We start from the raw sequence: 19,691 nt of genomic DNA, 5'->3' as shown, positions 1-19,691 counted from the left end.
TGTACAACCAATTTAGGATGACCTACCACATGAACAAAGAAGAGGTCACCCTAAGCAAACTCCAAGGTCTCTTGAGGGTCGCTGAGAGCAACTTCAAGGACAAGTCTGTTGCACCAACTCCCAATCCGACTACTGCTCCTGTGTTGGCTATTGGTCAAGGAAAGGGAAAGAAGAGGAAAGCTTCATCGAAGAACTATCGCAAGGTGAAAGCCTGAGATGGTGCCTCTTCTAGTGGGACCAAAGTTGATCCCGCTAAGCCCTGTCCTAACCCGAAGGAGGCAGAGTGCCACCACTGCCACAAGATAGGACATTGGAAGAGAAGCTGCCCAAAGTACCTGCAAGCAATCAAAGAAGGAAAGATCAAGCCATCTTTCGTAGGTATATATACAATTAAATCTAACGATTCTAATCATGCTATTTCTTGGGTTCTTGATACCGGTTATGGTTACCACATTTGTTCTAATGTGCAGGGACTAAGAAGAAGTAGGGATGTGGAGCAAGGAAGGATCAATCTAATCATGGGGAACAGAAGATCGTCGTCTGTGGACCAAGATTGGAGTGTATTCTTTTGTGCTTAGGAATAGTTTGGTTTTAGATTTGAACAATTGTTGCTATTCGCCAGAAATGGCTAGAAATATCATTTCATTTCACGGTTTATATAGACAAGGATTTAGATTTTCTTTTAATAATGAGAATGGTTCTATTTTGGCTTATCTAAATGGTGTCTTTTACTTTGAAGCTATACCATGTAATGGAATATATGAAACCGTTATGATTGTTGATAACTTAGGAAATGATGTTTTGAATATTGATTCTTCCACTAGTATGGATAAAGCATCCTTGTGGCATTGTCGTCTTGGACATGTCAACAAGAAACGCATAGCCCAACTCCAAAAGGATGGAGTGTTGGAGTCATTCGACCTTAGGGAAGATGACACATGCGAGTCTTGTTTGCTTTGAAAGATGACTAAGTCACCCTTCACAAGTACATGTGAAAGGGGCGAGGGTCTATTGGACCTAATACATACCGATGTATGTGGACCGTTTAGATCAACCACGAAGGATGGGAACCGCTTCTACGTGACTTTTACCGATGACTATAGTAGATATGGGTACATCTACTTAATTAAGCAAAAGTCAGAAACCTTTGAAAAGTTCAAAGAGTTTAAGAATGAAGTGGAGAATCAATTGGGCAGGAAAATCAAGATGCTTCGATCCGATCGAGGAGGAGAGTACCTAAGTCTTGAATTCCACGATTATCTCAAGGAGTGTGGAATAGTTTCACAATTGACGCCTCCTAGGACACCGCAGTTGAATGGTGTGGCAGAAAGGCGTAATTGAACCTTATTGGATATGGTTCGCTCTATGATGAGTCGTGCTTCACTACCTATCTCTTTTTGGGGGTATGCCTTAGAGACTGCCGCCCATATCCTTAACCAAGTCCCTACTAAGAAGGTTGCCAAAACACCTCACGAGATGTGGACAGGGAAAGCTCCCTCGTTGGCACATATCAAGTTTTGGGGTTGCGAGGCTTTCGTAAGACGAGATACTCACGACAAGCTCGAACCTCGAAGTGAGCGATGTATTTTCATCGGCTACCCGCAGACATCCTTTGGATATCTCTTCTATAGACCGAAGGACAATGTTGTCTTTGTTGCGAGGAGAGGAGTTTTCCGAGAGCGAGAACTCATAAGCCAAGGAGACAGTGGGAGGCAAATCGAACTTGAAGAGATTCAAGAGTCGATAGATGAAGGAACCTCTACCGCTGGCACTCAACCCGAGAAGGAAACTCCGATTGAACCGATTGACGAATCCTTACCTCTTAGACGTTCCGATAGAGTTAGAGTTCATCCCCAGTTTTATGGCTTTCATATTACTACCGAGGGGGATGCGTATATTAGTGATGGTACACTAATAAATCTTGAAGAACCTAATAGCTATAAGGAAGCCATGGCAGGCCTGGAGTCTGTAAAATGGAAAGAGGCAATGGATAGCGAGATCCAATCCATATATGATAACCAAGTTTGGAAATTGGTCGACTATGTGCCCGGACGTAAGACCGTTGGGTGCAAATGGATCTTCAAGAAGAAGACCGACGTGGATGGAAACGTACACACATATAAAGTGCGATTGGTTGCGAAGGGCTTTACTCAAACTCCCGGAGTTGACTATGATGAGACCTTCTCACCAGTTGCGAAGATTAAATCTATTAGAGTGATGCTAGCTATTGCCGCATTTCATGATTATGAGATTTGGCAAATGGATGTCAAGACCACTTTCCTTAATGGAAAGTTGGCTGAGGATGTTTACATGACTCAGCCAGAGGGGTTTGTGGATCCGAAGCATCCAAATAGAGTGTGTAACCTTGAGAAGTCCATTTATGGACTTAAGCAAGCGTCTCGCAGATGGAATCTTTGCTTCGATGAGAAAATCAAAGAGTTTGGATTTGTACGAAGCGAAGACGAGTCTTGTGTATATGTCAAAACCAGTGGGAGTATAGTAAGCTTCCTCGTTCTATATGTCGATGACATATTACTCATAGGAAACGACATCCCGACTCTGCAGGAGGTTAAGTCCTGGCTCGGGAAGTGCTTCGCTATGAAGGACCTCGGAGAGGCTTGTTACATTTTAGGAATAAGGATAGTAAGAGAAAGAAGTAAGAGACTAATTGGACTTAGTCAGAATACTTACTTAGAGAAGGTACTAAAACGTTTTAGTATGGAAAAATCAAAGAAGGGAGAATTGCCAATACAAAGCAATGCCAAGTTGAGTAAGACTCAAAGTCCGAGTACCGAAGCTGAGATAGCAGAAATGAGCCGAGTACCATATGCTTCCGCAGTTGGCTCAATCATGTACGCTATGACTTGTACTCGCCCTGATGTAGCCTTCGCCTTGAGCATGGTTAGCAGATATCAAGGGAATCCTGGCAAAGCACATTGGATTGCGGTGAAGAACATCCTTAAGTAGCTTCGGAGGACGAAGGAATAGTTCTTAGTCCTCGGAGGGAGTGATGACTTGAAGGTGTGAGGGTATAGTGACGCCAATTTTCAGACCGACAGGGACAATTACCGTTCGCAGTCGGGCTGGGTCTTTACCCTAAATGGAGGAGCAGTGACATGGAAGAGTTCCAAGCAGGAAACCGTAGCTGATTCAACGTGCGAATCAGAGTACATTGCAGCGAGCGAAGCGTCGAAGGAGGCAATATGGCTAAAGAACTTCATCGGTGATCTTGGAGTTGTACCTGCCATAAAAGAGCCAATGGAGATTTTCTGTGATAACGAAGGCGCGGTTGCCTTGACCAAGGAACCGAGGGATCATGGTAGATCAAGACATATCGACAGAAAATATCACTTCATCATACATCGTGTAGAAGAAGGACAACTCGTAGTGAAGAGGATATCATCAGAAGATAACCCAGCAGATCTGTTTACGAAGGGACTGAGTAGGGTTAAGCACTTGCAGCATGCTAGGAGTATTGGGCTGAAGGATGATATTAGCATAGATTAGATAGTATTAGAAACGTGTAATAGATAAATGTAATTGACATTTGATGATTAAATAAAGGAGTTTTATTTATGAGTAATGTTACTATCTTATGTTAATTGTTTAGCTATTGTTTCATTTTGCATGTTTTGACTTCCAGAATAATTAAGATTATTAAGAATAATAGAAATTGTTCAAATGGTCCACAATCGTTCATATGTTGGGAGTAGATATGAATGAAGATTGTCATGAATTGGTGTGTAGAATGTCTAAATGGTATTAGACATAGCAAAGGGTTGCTGCAACGTTCATGAGTGCTTATGAACTAGTTTTGAGCATTGGAAAAAACCCGCACTTGCTGGAATCACCTTATGGAATATGATATAAAGGGTGATCGCAAGACGATAATATCATATGGTCTTAAAACCTAGATATATGATTTGTTATTTGTTAATTGATTGTACATTGACAATACGAAAACGCATCAGTAACTCGGTGTTATAAAACGTATTGTTGTGTATAGTTGGTTAATAAATAAGTAAATGCATATAAGTCAAAGTTTATCTGTAACTTTTATCTAAGAAGGTAAAAGCGATATCCCGGCCGCTCGATGATTTGATTTGACTTATGTGCCGGGCCCGGTCAGAACTGAATTGATGTGTTCGATTAAGTTCTATGTCAAATAAATCAGAGATCGAGAAACCTAAGTGCTTGACTCACCATTCCATAGGATTGTCAACATGATATCTAACAGAAGACTGTACGATCCCTTATCTAAAGGACAAGATTGATTAGATCAGAGTTTGACAGCGTCTTTGGGAGCTACGATTGCAAACCGAATTGTACTTGTGTATATAGTTACTAGACTTATCCAAGTGGGAGACTGTTGGAATAGTGTCTAAGGCTGCAACTATATTAGGCAAGTATTTGACCCGGTTGTGCATGGTCCTTTTGGGTTGCCTTCATCATAGCAACTTGATAGGATGATTTATTACGAGAGAGTAAATATTATTAATATATTATGAGAATAATATAATGAATAATATATTGTTATTTGATTAATATAAGTCATAGAATTAATTAGAATTAATTTGGTGACTTAAAGAGATTAATTAAATAAAGGGGTATAAACTGTCAATTGTTTGATAGTTAAGCTTTAGACTGTAAATCCTTATGGATATGCTAGGGACGGATTCTAGAAGCTAGGATAGCTTCAAAATCGTCTAAGGCTTATCTATGGAAAGGATTTGGATAGCCTTAAGAGAAGATTATCCAATTAGGGTTTAGGTTGTAACCCTTAAGGAGTCTACTAGTATAAATAGACCCCATAGCTAAGGGAAATCGGTACTTCTCCTAAAGCAAGAGAACCCTGGCCGATTTCCTCCCCTCTCCTCTCTCCTAAATCATCTTCCTTGCTATTGGTGTTTGTAAGCCATTAGAGGAGTGACATTTGTGACTCTAGAAGCTCCAAGACCTCAAGATCAACAAGGAACTCAAAGGTATGGTTCTAGATCTATTTCAATGTTGTATTTAACCTAATTAGTCATTAGAAGTCTTGGATTCAAAGCATGTTTATTAGAAAGCCTAGATCCAAGCATTAGGGTTTTGCATGCGCACATAGGAAAGTTCTTATGGCTAAAAACCCATCAGTGGTATCAGAGCCTAGCTTGGTTTTCTTATGAAACAAGTGTTAAACATATTATTACACACAAATCATTTCTAGAAAAATAACCAAGTTGGTTAATATGAAATCATTAGGCTAAAAATCCCATTTTTAGACTCAAAATGTTAAAAATATAAGGTTAAAGGGCCCAAAATGACAAAATACAAATTCTGATGGATGAAATGAGTCAAAACAGTTTCAATAAGGTATTTTTCTGTAAATATTCTCTTTGAAGGATTAAATGTGAAATTTTTAAGCATAATGGGCCAAAAATGAATTTTTCGGCCCAATAAAGCCCAATATGCGAGATTTTCAAATTGGAGGGGCTGAAACTATGATTTTCTGTAAAACAGGGGACTACTAATGCTCCAAGTCCATTTCAAGGGTTAAAAATGCTTTTCATATTTAAAAGGGACCAAAAATGCAAAAAATTTCTATTTTGGTCCATAAGTGTAAAAACTGCGAACATAAGGGTTTCAGCCGAGAAAATTTTCATTTGGTGGACTAAAACTGTTTTTCAAATAACTTTGAGCTGAAAAATAACTTTTCTACAAGTTTTGATACTAAAGTGTCAAGAAAAATGGTTTGAGGACTAAAATAGAAATTTATTTTATACAAAGGGTTAAATGTGTAAATTATCCAAAAGAAAGGGGCTGCAATAATGAAACATCCTAATGTTTTAAACAATAAATCCGTCATGATGAGATACTAGCACCTCGACTATCGGCAAATTATAATACACCTTCAACACCAAAAATCGTTATCAAACGAATTGATTCGGTCTCGAATCAATAATGAATCTGAAATTACTAACACGACGAAACTTCAATACACACGTGGAAATTTTGGGAAGTCAATACACACGTGAGAATACACTAGATGTCGATACACCGTCTTTGGGCCCAAAAGTTTCAAATCATGTTTGTTGGGCCTAGCTAGCCCAATGACATGATCTTTCGGCCCGAAGGAAACTCGCTTACATGTAGTTGGGTCTTATATGACCTAATTTCGTGTAAAAGGACTTTTACAGGCTTTGTGCTGTTGGACCCCAAGGGCCCTCTGGTGCTGCTAGTAAAGTCGAGAATTCACCAAATGCGAGTCGGGCTAAGGGCCCTTCGCATTCACGATAGCCTTGAACGACTTATGGAAAATATCGGGGCTTTGCACCCTCTTTTCCTCCTCGGTTGTGGGGCTACATGAAGTCCGGGTGTTTGGATTAAGTGAATAGTGCGAGCGACGCCTAAGGGATCGTTTGTATGGTTGTAAACTAGTCATTTTCATTAATGTGTGTTTATAACAATTCACAATCCATAATTAATCCAACATCACCGGGACTCAACGAATACACCTGTCGTAATGAAATAACAAGACATAAATCATTTGATGCAAAGTATTAGGAAAACATTGGGTTTTCCTAGGGTTTTCAATTAATACACCTACGAGTTACTTACCGAGTTTTACAAATCGTACTTTTACATTTATAGAAACAAACAAGCATACTTACGGATCTTCACACTTTTTATACTAAGTTCTTTTCAGAAAATATCGGATTTTTTGGTGATTTTCAAAGCAATACAAACCACTATATTTCAAACATTACTTATGAACTCACCAACATTTCATATGTTGACGTTTTTCAAAATACTTGTATTCTCAGGTAACATGTAAATCTAAAAGGAAAAATGTACTCAGTAACGTCTTGCTGTTGTCTTAATTAGTACCGAACAATTTACTTTTGAGCATGCAATATTATGGATCAATGTACTGAATGTAAACGCTACCAATTGTAATATTCCAATGCTTGGTATTGTATGATGTTATGTTTCATTTATACTCATTGTGATGGTATTCAATTGAGTCACAATAGCCCTCGGACGTTTCCGCCGTCTGGTTCGGGGGTGTGACAGAAGTTAGCAGAGATGTACGTGAGGGAAGTGGTATCACGGCATGGAGTGCCGATCTCGATTGTCTCTGACCGAGATATGCGTTTCACTTCTAGATTCTGGAAGAAGTTTCACGAGGAGTTGGGTACTAGGTTGCATTTTAGTACCGCATATCACCCCAGACTGACGGACAGAGTGAGCGGACGATTCAGATGCTCGAGGATATGCTCCGGGCATGTGTGTTGGATTTTGGGGGAGTTGTGACACGTATTTGCCCTTGGAAGAGTTTTCCTACAACAACAGCCATCATTTGAGCATTGGTATGCCACCCTTTGAGCTGTTGTATGTGAGGAGGTGTCGGACTCCCATTTGCTGGGGTGAGGCAGCGTGTTATGGGTAGTACAGAGATTGTGCTGCAGACGACTGAGGAGATACAGCAGGTCAGGCAGAGGTTATTGACCACTCAGAGTCGTCAGAAGAGTTATGCGGACAGGCGCTGGTCCGAGCTCGAGTTCCAGGTCGGTGACTTTATACTCCTGAAGGTCTCTCCTTGGAAAGGAGTGATCCGATTCAGGAAGAGGGGCAAGTTGGGGCCCCGTTATATCGGTCCTTTTCGGGTGATTGCGAGGGTAGGCAGGGTAGCCTACCGGTTGGAGCTACCTGCAGAGTTAGGTCAGATCCATGACACTTTCCACGTGTCGCAATTGCGAAAGTGTATAGCTGATGAGTTGGCAGTGGTACCATTAGAGGATATTCAGGTGGATGTGAGCCTGAATTATGCTGAGAGACCGGTGGCAATCAGAGATCGGAAGATCAAGGTTTTGAGGAACAAGGAGGTGCCTTTGGTTTTGGTTCAGTGGAAACATCGGAAGGGATCCGAGATGACTTGGGAGTCAGAGTCGGAGATGCGAGGGCAGCATCCAGAGTTGTTTGAGGAATGAGACTTCGAGGGCGAAGTCTAGTTCTAGTGGGGGAGAATTGTAACACCCCGAGATTCAGGTGCATTTCTTTCATCCTTGTTTTTTATTGTATTGTCATGTTTAGTCCTTGAGTGGAGGATGTATAGCAAGTGAGTATGCTGGGCGTACCAGAGGGGTACGCTGCGCATACTCACGCGCTTAATTTGGACGCGGAGTCGCCAAGGTACGCTGGGCGTACCTAGAGTTACGCCGGGCATACCCGGCCCAGGTGCAAAAACCCTAATCCTCATTGTGCACTATTTAAAGGGTGTTATGGCTCATTTCTTAGCCTCCATATCAGTGAGTGAAACCCTAAAAGAGAGCCCCATCGTTCTTAGAGTGTGAGAGTGTTGATTTGAGCTTGTTGGTGCTTTAGTGGCTTGGTGAGGAAGGAGGAAAGGAGATCTTGGAGGCTAAAGCTTGAGGTGCCATTTTGGATCTGAGATCTACAGAGGAAAGAGCTACTCTTGGAGGTATAAAGTTCAAAACTTTCCTCTTCTTTTGGTTGTTGTTGTATGTGTCCTTTTTAGGGCTAAAAACCCCAAAGGTGGAGACTTTATGAGTGTAAAGTGCTCCATGGTCCGAGATCTGTCCCTTTTCAGTGTTATTAGTGATGTAGAGCCATAAAGTTCCCATCTTGGATGTTACTTTGGAGTCATGCATGTGTTTTAAGCCTTCTAGAGTTGAAGGTTGGATCATTTTGGGAGTTAGTGACTTGTTCAACCATGCAAAGGCTTAAAGTCATCAACTTTATGGATTAAGGGCTTAGAAGGGGTCAGATCTAAAATATTGACGTAGGTCTTAACTGTTTAAGACCTCAAGAGCAAAAGGGATGAAGCAGGGGAGTACGCCGAACGTAATTCCTACTACGCGCCGCGTACTGGGAGGCGCTCCCCGATTCTGTGGTGCAGCCGGGTACGCCCACCGTACACATCTGGTACGCGCAGCGTAACCCGGAGAGTTGACTTTTGGTTGACTTTTAGGGTATGGTCTATTGTGAGGCCTTTTAGCTATGAGAGGGGTAAAATGGTCTTTTACCCTTCTGAGAGTGTCATGAAGGAGCATAGTCTAGCCTTTGAGAGTTATATTAAATAGAGTGTTATTTTCATATGATTAGGCGGAGGCTAGGCCAGCATTTACCGAGTCAGAGATTTACCGAGATACCTAAGGTGAGTCTCCTCACTATACTTTACCTAGTGTGGTAACATAGTTAAGTGACAGAATATTATAGAGTTATATGCCAGTGTGATTGCATGTTATTATGTGTTGTGATTTATTGTGATATGTGATATGCATGATTCAGAGTTACAGAGTTAGGACTTTCAGGTCCCTAGAGTTAGGGCCAGAGGGCCCACAGAGAGTTGGGGCTGGAGGGCCCCACTGAGACACATCGACCAGAGGGTCAACAGAGTTACATCCTCGAGTGGTTATTATGTGATTATTGTGGTATTTTGGGGAACTCACTAAGCTTATGTTTACAGTGTTCAGTGTTATGTGTTTCAGGTACCAGTGACCACCGCGGGAAGGTGCCGACTTGATTTGTACACACATATGGGATTGGATGTATTTTGATCTTGGGAGACATTTGTGAATTAAAAACATGATTTTATGAGATTTTATGAATGAATGGTTTTATTTAAAATGTGTTTTCAAATGTGAAAAATTGTTTTAAATTTTTACGGTGTTACACCGGAAGCACTTCTTTTTAAGGAGTCATTAGCTGGACTCCTTCCTTGCTACATTTCTGTCATTCCTTCGAGCAACAGCCCTTCTTCTATGTCTTCATTCCTTGGGACTCCTTCTTCATATCTTTTTACTCTATGCCCATTGACCTCGAAAGGAGTACCATCCTTTGATAATAACTCTATAGCACCATGTGGAAACACCTTCTTTACCATAAAAGGACCATCGCATCTTGACTTGAGTTTGCCCGAAAAAAGTTTTAGTCTTGAATTAAAGAGCAACACCTTTTGCCCTTCATGAAATTCTTTATTTCCCTTGATCCTCTTGTCATGCCAACTTTTGGTTTTCTCTTTATAGATTAGAGAGCTAGTGTAGGAAACATTTTCTAAGTTCTTCAAGAGCATTCATTTGCATTAACCGGTTATTTTTGAGCTCCGCCATGTTGAAGTTGCACAATATTAAAGCCCAAAAAGCTTTATGCTCGATTTCCACCGGTAAATGACATTGCTTTCCATAAACTAGCCTATATGGTGTAGTACCAATAGGTGTTTTGAAAGCTGTTCGGAAGGCCTAAAGTGCATCATCTAGCTTATTCGACCATTCTTTCCGATTGCTCCCCACCGATCTCTCCAAGATTCTCTTAGCACCTTCTCTAGTTGATCATTGGCAAAATGAGTGCCTCGGTCACTTATAAGAGCTTTTGGGACTCCAAATCTTGAAAATAGCTTCCTCACAAAACGCACCACCACTCGACCATCATTAGTTGGCAAAGCTTGTGCCTCCGCCCACTTGGATACATAATCCACTGCCACCAATATGTATTTGTTACCTTTGGACATGGGAAATGGTCCCATGAAATCGATCCCCCACACATCAAATACTTCGCACACTTGAATACTATGTTGTGGCATTTCATTTCGGGATTAAATGTTTCCCGCTCTTTGACATGCATCACATTCTTTGGAAAATTGGGCTGCATCTTTAAAAATCATGGGCTAGTAAAACCCAATGTCAAAGATCTTCTTAGCAGTGTAATGTGCTCCATGATGTCCACCCGTGGGCCCGCTATGACAATGTTCCAAAATTTTTCGGCTTTCATTCCCGAACATGCATCTTCGTATGATTCCATCCGCACAGCTTCGGAAAAGGTATGGCTCATCCCAAAAGTAATATTTTATTTCGGAAAAGCATTTCTTCTTTTGTTGGCTGGTAAGATCTTTTGCGATGTATTTGCTAGCTAAAGTAAATAGCAATATCTGCGAACCATGGCTCTTCTCCCACTGTCACCATAATGTACTCGTCCGGGAAGTCATCTCCAACTCTATCTTCTTGCAATTGGGGTTTTCAAGCCTTGACAAGTGGTCGGCTGCTACATTCTCCATTCCCTTTTTGTTGCGTATCTCTATGTTAAACTCTTGAAGAAGTAGAACCCATGTATCAATCTTGGCTTGGTATCCTGCTTCGCAAACAAATACTTGATAGCAGAGTGGTCAGTAAAACAGTTGTTTTAGATAAAACTAAATAAGGGCAGAATTTATCAAAAGCGTACACCACAGCTAATAATTCCTTTTCCGTGGTGGTGTTATTCTCTTGGGCCGGATTTAAAGTTTTACTAGCATAATAAATGGGTCGAAAGTGCTTATCAACCCTTTGACCAAGGACAACTCCTAATGCAAAGTCACTAGATCACACATTATTTCAAATGGTAAATCCCAATTTGGAGCAACAATGATCGGGGCATTAGTCAATTTTTCCTTTAAGAATTTAAAGGCCTCTAAACATTCTTTAGTAAAATGTTTTATAAAACGCCGGTAAAAATCCGCGTGTCCTAGAAAACTTCTAATGCCCTTCACATTAGTTGGTGGGGGTAATTTGGCAATGGTGTCAATCTTCGCCCGATCCACTTCAATTCCTAATTTGGAAATCTTGTGGCCTAAAATTATACCCTCCTTGACCATAAAGTGACATTTCTCCCAATTAAGAACTAAGTCGGTTTTTTCACACCTAGCAAGCATTAAGTGAAGATTTGTGAGACAATCATGGAAGGAAGATCCAAAAACAGTAAAATCGTCCATAAAGACTTCCATGAATTTTTCCACTATATCGTGGAATATGGCTGTCATGCACCTTTGAAATGTCGTGCGTGCATTGCATAACCCAAAGGGCATGTGTCGATAAGCAAAAGTCCCACTTAGGCAAGTGAAAGTGGTCTTTTCTTAGTCCATGGGGTCTATGGGTATTTGGAAAAAACCCAAAAATCCATCTAAAAAGCAATAATAACTATGGCCTGATAATCTTTCTAACATTTGATCAATAAAAGGTAAGGGGAAATGGTCTTTACGAGTGGCATCGTTTAGCTTTCGATAATCGATGCACAATCTCCAACCGGTTACCGTTCATGTTGGAATAAGTTCACTCGTCTCATTGGTTATGACCGTCATCCCTCCTTTCTTGGGCACCACTTGGACCGGACTCACCTAGGGACTGTCAGAAATGGAATATATAATCCCCGCATCTAAAAGCTTGACCACTTCCTTCTTGACCACTTCTTGCATATTTGGGTTTAATCTTCTTTGGTGCTGTACAACCGGCTTTGCTCCTTCTTCCAGATTAATCTTGTGAGAACAATAATAGGGGCTGATTCCCTTGATGTCAGTAATGCTCCATGCGATGGCCCGCTTTCGCTTCTTCAAAACTTGAACTAGTTCTTCCCTTTCAGATTCGGAGAGGTCAGAGGCTATTATTACTGGCTTTTGATGACCATCTTCAACGAAAGAATACTCCAAGTGATCCGGTAATGTTTAGAGCTCTGTTTTTTCGATCTGCATGGTGTACTCGCCGAGTGCAGGTAAGGGACTCGGCGAGTTGGCAACTGAATTCACGAATCCATTTTTCTGTTCGCATGGACTCGGCGAGTAGATCGGCCCTACTCGGCGAGTTGATCTGTCAGATTGCTTCATCAATTCTTCATACTCAGCTTCTTCCAGCAGCTTCTCGATCTCCAATAAGTCTTTTTCAGCGTCAAATTCTTCATAAAAAATTGTGGACTTGTTGGGATCTTCATTATCGCATTCCTCCATTAATTCATCAAGCATGTCAATTGAGAACGCCATGTCATCACTATTTCTTGCATACTTCATAGCTTCATCAACCCCAAAAGTGACTGAATCATCTCCTACCCGTAAAGTAAGCTTCGAGTCTCTCATGTCTAGTATAGCACTTGCCATGTCGAGGAAAGGTCTTCCAAGGATGATCGGGACTTAAGAATCCGCCTCCATGTCTAGAATTATAAAATCTGCGGGAAATACAAACTTGTCCACCTTGACCAATAAGTCTTCACATATGTCTCTTGGAAAGGTGACTGTTTTGTTTGCTAAGTGAATCGCCATACGAATTGGCCTTGGTTCCGGGAGATCCAGCTTCTTGAAGAATGAGTATGGCATGATATTCATACTTGCTCCTGAATCGGCCAAAGCATGAATGGTAGCTATGTTACCAAATTGGCAAGGCAAAGTCAAGCTTCCCGGGTCACCCTTCTTCTTTGGTAGCTTATTTAGCATGGCAGCTGAGCAGTTCTCATTAAGAACTACCTTTTTCACTTCCTCCATCTTCCTTCTATTAGTAAGAAGTTCCTTAAGGAATTTTGCATATTTTGGCATTTGTGCGACAACTTCGATGAAGGGTATGTTGATTTGAAGAAATTTAATATGATCAAGAAACTTCTGGTACTCCTCTTCCTGCTTTTCTCTCATAGCTCGGGTTGGATATGGCAATGGAGGCTGAAAGGGCTTTTCAGGAATCTGATTTTTCGAGTTTGGCAGTGGAGTCGTCGAGTCCATATTCTGGACTCGGCGAGTAGGCTCTGTTCCATGAAGGTTTTGATTTTGGTCTTGATTTTCTGCATCCTCCTTCAGCAATTCTTTGGGTGCTTCATTCTGAATAGGGGCCAGAGGAGTGATTATCTTCCCACTTCTTGTTGTGACTATGTTTATATGTGCGCCTTGTGGGTTATTTTCGGTTTTACTAGGAAGTTTCGCCCAGTGATCTTTGGTTGATTTGTTGAGCAAGTTGCCCTAGCTGCGTTTCTATGTTGTGAATAGATGCTTGCTGGTTTCTAAGCATGGTTCTTGTTTCTTGAATTGCAACATCATGATCACTATGTCTCTTTTCTAAAGTAGCTACAAATTTGGTAAGCATTTCTTCCAAACTTGGTTTTCTTTCTTCAGCTGGCTCCTCCTTTTGGTAAAAACCTCTTCCTTTCTGCCTGTACTTCTCCTCCTTATCCTTCTTGTACTCTTCATAAGGGAGCCACTCTTTCTTTGGTTTTCGCCAATCTTCATCATATCGGTCCCCACTTGAGTAACATACTTGCACCTTCTTGTTTCCATTTTCATCTAAGTCGTAGTCTCTAGTAAGATGGGGCCCATTGCAATTTTTACACCCCACCCGTATAGCATGCATCGTTTGATCCATTTTGTCCATCCTGCTATCCATGTTTTTCAACATGGCTAGTACTGCTGATAAGTCTTCTGAAGCTGCATAGGCGGACCCCCTTGTTACATCATTTCTTGGCTTATGGTATTCTCTAGAATGCTTAGAGAATTCTTCAATTAGCTGCTTTATCACTGGAGGTGCCTTCTTCGTAAGTGGACCTTGTGAGTCAAGTAGTTGCCTTGTTGTAACATTTACTCCATCATAAAAGATGGATACTTCTTGCTGACTATTGAGGTCGTGATGTGGGCAATTCCTTAACAAGCTCTTGTACCTCTCCTAAGCCTCATATAGTGACTCTCCAGCTTGTTGTTCAAAGTTGGCTATGGCTTTCTTGAGCTTAGATATCTTGGATGGTGGGCAAAATTGATCAATGAACTCTTCTTTCAGTTGGGCCCATGTAGTAATGGATTCGGGGGGCAGTGACTTGAGCCAATCCTTTGCAGCACCCGTCAAAGTAACCAGAAGCATGCGAAGTAGCTGAGTTTCCCGAGGCACGTTGGGAACATTGAAATAATCAGCTACATCATTAACTTCATCCAAGTGCTTGTAGGCGTCTTCGTGATCTTTGCTAGTGAAAGGGATTTCTTTAAGTAAAGCTAGGATATGACCCTTGAGCTCAAAACTAGCAGTTGCGGGAATTACGGGCTGCACAAGTCCCGGGCCAGTGTCATCGCGCATCCTCTTCTTCCATTCCCCCATGGGGACTTCATCGATATTAGCCATAGTGATAGCTAAATCGTCCTCAAAATCAGATTCGTGCTCGTATGTAGGTTCTTCTTCTTCCTCGGTCTCGTACTCGGTGTATTCTTTAATCGGGTCTTCGATTGTTAAAGAGGCGATGGATGCTCCTGTTTTGCTGCTCTTCTTCTTGCTGGAAACGGACTTGAGGTTCTTTAGTGGCAAATTTTTTGAAGAAATGGATTCCCCAACGGCTTTTCCTTTGTTCCTCTTTAGTGCGGATTCTGGGTCTTCGAGGGGAGGGACCAGAGGTGTATCAGATCCTCGGGTCATGAAACAACTGTAAACAAACAAGAAAAAATGCGTACAAAGAACAAAAATGAAACAAAACGAAAAAGAAAAATAATTTGGCAAACAGCAGGGTACTCACCGAGTAGGTGCGAATGCACTCGGCGAGTAGCCTATTTAAAACAAAAAAAACTAATTAATAGACTTCTAACAAGAAACTAATAATTTCTAAAACCTAACCTACTTACTGTATTACTAAAAAATAACTTTGTGAAAGAGAAACTCACACAAAGGATCGATAAAATTAGGAATTAGCCTTAATTTTGGAATCGTTCCCCGACAACGGCGCCAAAAACTTGATGTGTGTATAATGCATTGGTTTTATTCCTACTTTTAGTTGATAAATTAAGCACACAAAGGCAGTGAACCTGTCTTTTAGTGGTATAGTTTGGTAAGTAGGGTGTCGAACTCAGGGAACGGAAATTAAACTAATAACTAATTTTTGATGGGTTTTGGCCACAAGAACATCCTATGTGATCATGCAAACCCTAATGCTTGGAACTAGGTTTCTCTATTGTACATGCAATTCATCCAAGACTTTAAACCCTAGATCTAGCATACAATTAATCATATTAACATAAGAATGGGTTTTAGATCTTACCTTGATTGTTATGTAGCAATAACAATCTCAAATCCTCCTTGTAATGACTTTAGAAAACTTAGAGTCACAAATGTCACTCCTCTAATGGTTCACAAACACCAAGAGCAGGAGGATGAAGAATAAGGAGAGAGGAGGCTCCCCAAAACGTGTGGAAACCCTAAGGAATAAGTTCACCACGTTTTTGAGTCTCAAGGGACCTTTAAATAGTGAGGCTATTAGAGTTATCTAACAAGGAAACCCTAATTTGGATGCTTAGGCCCTAAGCAACCCATGGACTCCCTCCTTAGAGGCCTAGGACGATTTCTAATGGGTTTCTCCATAGAATTTGTCCACCCCTCTAATATGGAGTCCATTAGCCCAATATTCAACTATCACACATTTGACAGTTCTAGTCCCTTAAGTTTAATAATGTCTTTTAGCCACAAACTTAATGCTTATTAATTCTTGACTATTATTAATTAAACAATATGATATCTCCTTTAATATATTATTCTCATAATATATTAATAAATCATAATTAATACTTTCTCTCCATAATTCATCCTATCAAGTTGCTTTGGTGTAGGCAACCCAAAAGGACCATGCACCATCGGGTCAAGTACATACCAAAATAGTTATGGACTTAGACACTAATCCAACAGTCTCCCACTTGGATAAGTCTAATAACTATTCTGCATATGACTTCAGATCCTAATCTGCAATCGTAGCTTTCCAAAGCCGCTGTCAACTCTGATCTTATCAGATACGCGTGTCCTTTAGATAAGGGATCATATATTCCTCCATTCTAGATATCGTATAGATATAAGACATGAATTCTAATCATTCTCTCTATACTATTTCCTGACTTCCGATTTATGACGACTGACAACAGACTACAATTGATCACATTAAATTAGTCCCGGCTCGGCCAAGCACTTAGGTGCCATCACTAAATCATCGAGGGGCCCAAAGATATCGCTCTTATCCTACTTTGGATAAAAGGAACGAATAAACTTTGACTCAATGCTCGCTTGCACTTACCTACCAAATCACACACAACAATATGTTTTATAACACCAAGTTACTGGTGCGTTTACATATTATCAATGTGCAATCGACTCGCAAGATACAACTCACACATCTCGGTTTCAAGAATATAAGATGTTATCGTCTCACCAATCACTCGTGATACAATTCATGAAGTGATCCAAGTGAGCATGGGTTTAATCCAATGCTCAAATCATATTCATAAGCACTCATGAACATTGAAGCAAACAATTGCTTATGTCTAATACACTTTAGATAATCCACACACCAATTCACGACAGTCTTTATTTATACCTACTTCCAACATATGAACAACTGTGGTCCGTTCGAATAATTTGACTGTTCTGAACCAATTAAATTATTCAGGAAGTCAAAACATGCAAAGTGAAACACAAGAGTAATACTAATCCCATATGGCCCCAAACTTTTGAGTATAAATAAAACACCTTTTATCTATCACCATATTGATTACTCATTATTTGTTATTTCGGGTAATCAACTTCTTACTTGAATTATTACTACACTTGTCCCATGCTCTTAGCATGCACACAATGTTTACCTACGGTTCTTACTTTGTGAAATAGATCAAATAAACACATTTCCAATCATACTCATTTCACAACTCCTAATCCTTTTCACAAGTGAAAGAATATCAAATTCTTGCCACTTATAGAATATGCTAGATTCTAACATTTTATGCAATGATCCTTTCGTAATGCCATAGCACAAAAGTCACAATGACTATTTCCAATGAAAATACAAAGTCCTCTATTTGAGATTGTTACAATACAATTCCATAGACATGATGTTTCTCACTCAAAGTACATTCCTTTGAACATCCTTTTGCATAAAATTTATAATCTAGATATAGTCTCTCAATATCCAACTCCTAATATGGAACCATTTCCATATTTTCCATATGACAACTCATTCTTAATAGAATCTTATCTATTCATAATAATGTCGATATGGTCCATCCAATACTATACTTTCAATTACTCACAAGCGACCAATCCTCAACGAACTTTGGATCGTCCTTTGATAGTTGTTTAATTATCTTAGTCAAAACCGATTCTTGTCCTTTTTCCCTCTAAATGCGCTAGACATTTGGAAAATTTTAGAATGGTTAAATATTATAACCCTTGCAATCGATCCTATACCCAAAGCGTATGGGACACGATGCATAATGTCTTACATAAAGATATGATACTTTATCAATCTTCTGCCATAATATTTAATGTGTCACGTTCTCACAATTCGAACTATGAAGAGGGATGCCATGATCATAATCGAAATTTAAGAACGCACTATGTATCCTTGACTAAATTTATTAACATTCCACAACCTAAGCCTTTAGATTTGAAATGAAGCATAATATTCTCTCCCTTAATTATAGCAAAACAAATTTTCAATCCTTATGACTTTGCAAGGTATAACTCTTGTTTTCTATAATTAATATTGCTAACTTGCAATACTTACCTTAATAATCATACAAGCACAACATTTATGCTCCGACTATCATGATGATTATTGTCATATAAGCATAACACTTATGCTCCCACTAGCTTTGACATGTATTCAGAAAATAGCTTAAATTCTAGAAAACCAATACCTATTGAATTTCTTAAGTTCATATTTCTAATATCTAATGCTTTGATAATCCTTTTATCTAAGCTTCTCAAACTTATACACTTTTGCCTTAAATAGCTCACATGTGTGTCTATACAATTCAGACTAATTGCCTAATCTCACAATTCGAATCATGGAAAGGGATACCGTAACCATAATCGAATTTGAGAATCCAATTTTCACAATCACTATCTTCTTAAAATCTCTCTTAGTGAAAGCATTTCCTCACAGTCATTTTCATGAAGGAGGGAATCTTATGACACTTAGATTTTAATGATGTATGTGTTCCTATCCATGTGAATTTGTCAAAACCAAAGTTTACGACAAATTCAAACTCATATGGACCGAACCTTCTCACTCTTGTTTTCTTGCCTTATGGTAACACGGGTGCTCACCATGTCTTCCAAGTACTTAGGCAGGTCACCCTTTCCTATCAATGTACTTTTCATTGATCAAGGTGCTTGCCTTTTATGCGTTCAAATGAGAACTCATAAAACTCATATGCATAATTAACTCGATTGGAATGGCACATAAACAAGATAGTGTCAACACGATAGGTTGTAAACCTCAATTCGTGTGCTAGTGATGTTCGATAAGGTTTATTTTGATTTGTTCTTGAACCCTTTCAAGACCATTAAGACTCCCACTGACTCCTTGACATATAAGATTCTCTTGTCAATAAACATTTCTTGACAAACAAATATTCAAGAGTTAGTGTAGCCTTTATCAAGACAGAACACTTCATAAAATTGGTCCTCGTTGGTCTTTGTCTAATCCAAGACATCATAACTTACCAATTTTAAATGTGCAAGAATAAGAAAACCCTTTTCCAAATTCTACATTTGATGAATGTTATAAACCTTCTTAAGACTTGTCACTCAATGTCACAATCTTAACTCTAAGACTTGTTCTGGAACGAAGTATGATTGACTTCTTGATTTAACCATTTCTTTAATTCTTGATTCCTCTTCTCAGACATACAATTGTACTAATACTAACTTAGAGGATCAATTGAGATATGGTTCTTAATCATTAAGACCTATCATAAAACATAATAAAAGGTACTCTCCCTTCTTCTTAGTATAGAGAAACTTTTATCTTTCTGCCTACTTGATTCTTCTTATTCGTTCTGCTATTGATTCAAACTCTTTTAATCAATTCAGAATTACACTTAATCTTATAAGTATAATCATATTTACGAAAACTTTTAGTAAATCATGACGAATATATTTGTTACTCTTGTG

General features: G+C 39.7%; 1 protein-coding gene and 1 non-coding gene across 2 annotated transcripts; one reads left to right on the top strand and one right to left on the bottom strand.

The window, feature by feature from the left end:
- Positions 1–12,931: 12,931 nt before the first annotated feature.
- Positions 12,932–13,510, bottom strand: LOC145050399 (uncharacterized). Its single transcript, XM_078998655.1, has one exon. The coding sequence runs from the start codon at positions 13,508–13,510 to the stop codon at positions 12,932–12,934; it is 579 nt and encodes a 192-aa protein (XP_078854781.1).
- Positions 13,511–14,397: 887 nt separating this feature from the next.
- On the top strand, positions 14,398–14,504 carry LOC145056024 (small nucleolar RNA R71). The gene has a single exon (XR_013685565.1). It is a non-coding gene; the product is annotated as a small nucleolar RNA R71 (small nucleolar RNA).
- The last annotated feature ends 5,187 nt before the right edge of the window (positions 14,505–19,691 follow it).

This window comes from Lactuca serriola, chromosome 5, assembly GCF_051521515.1.
Source record: "Lactuca serriola cultivar US96UC23 chromosome 5, Lser_US96UC23_V15, whole genome shotgun sequence".
NCBI classification, from domain to species: domain Eukaryota; kingdom Viridiplantae; phylum Streptophyta; class Magnoliopsida; order Asterales; family Asteraceae; genus Lactuca; species Lactuca serriola.
Note: the sequence above shows the minus strand (reverse complement) of the source record. Positions and strands in the feature narration are given on the sequence as shown.

Bases quoted from the DNA above. Each gene is read 5' to 3' on its own strand.
- LOC145050399 (XM_078998655.1), bottom strand. From the start codon at position 13,510: ATGGACTCGACGACTCCACTGCCAAACTCGAAAAATCAGATTCCTGAA.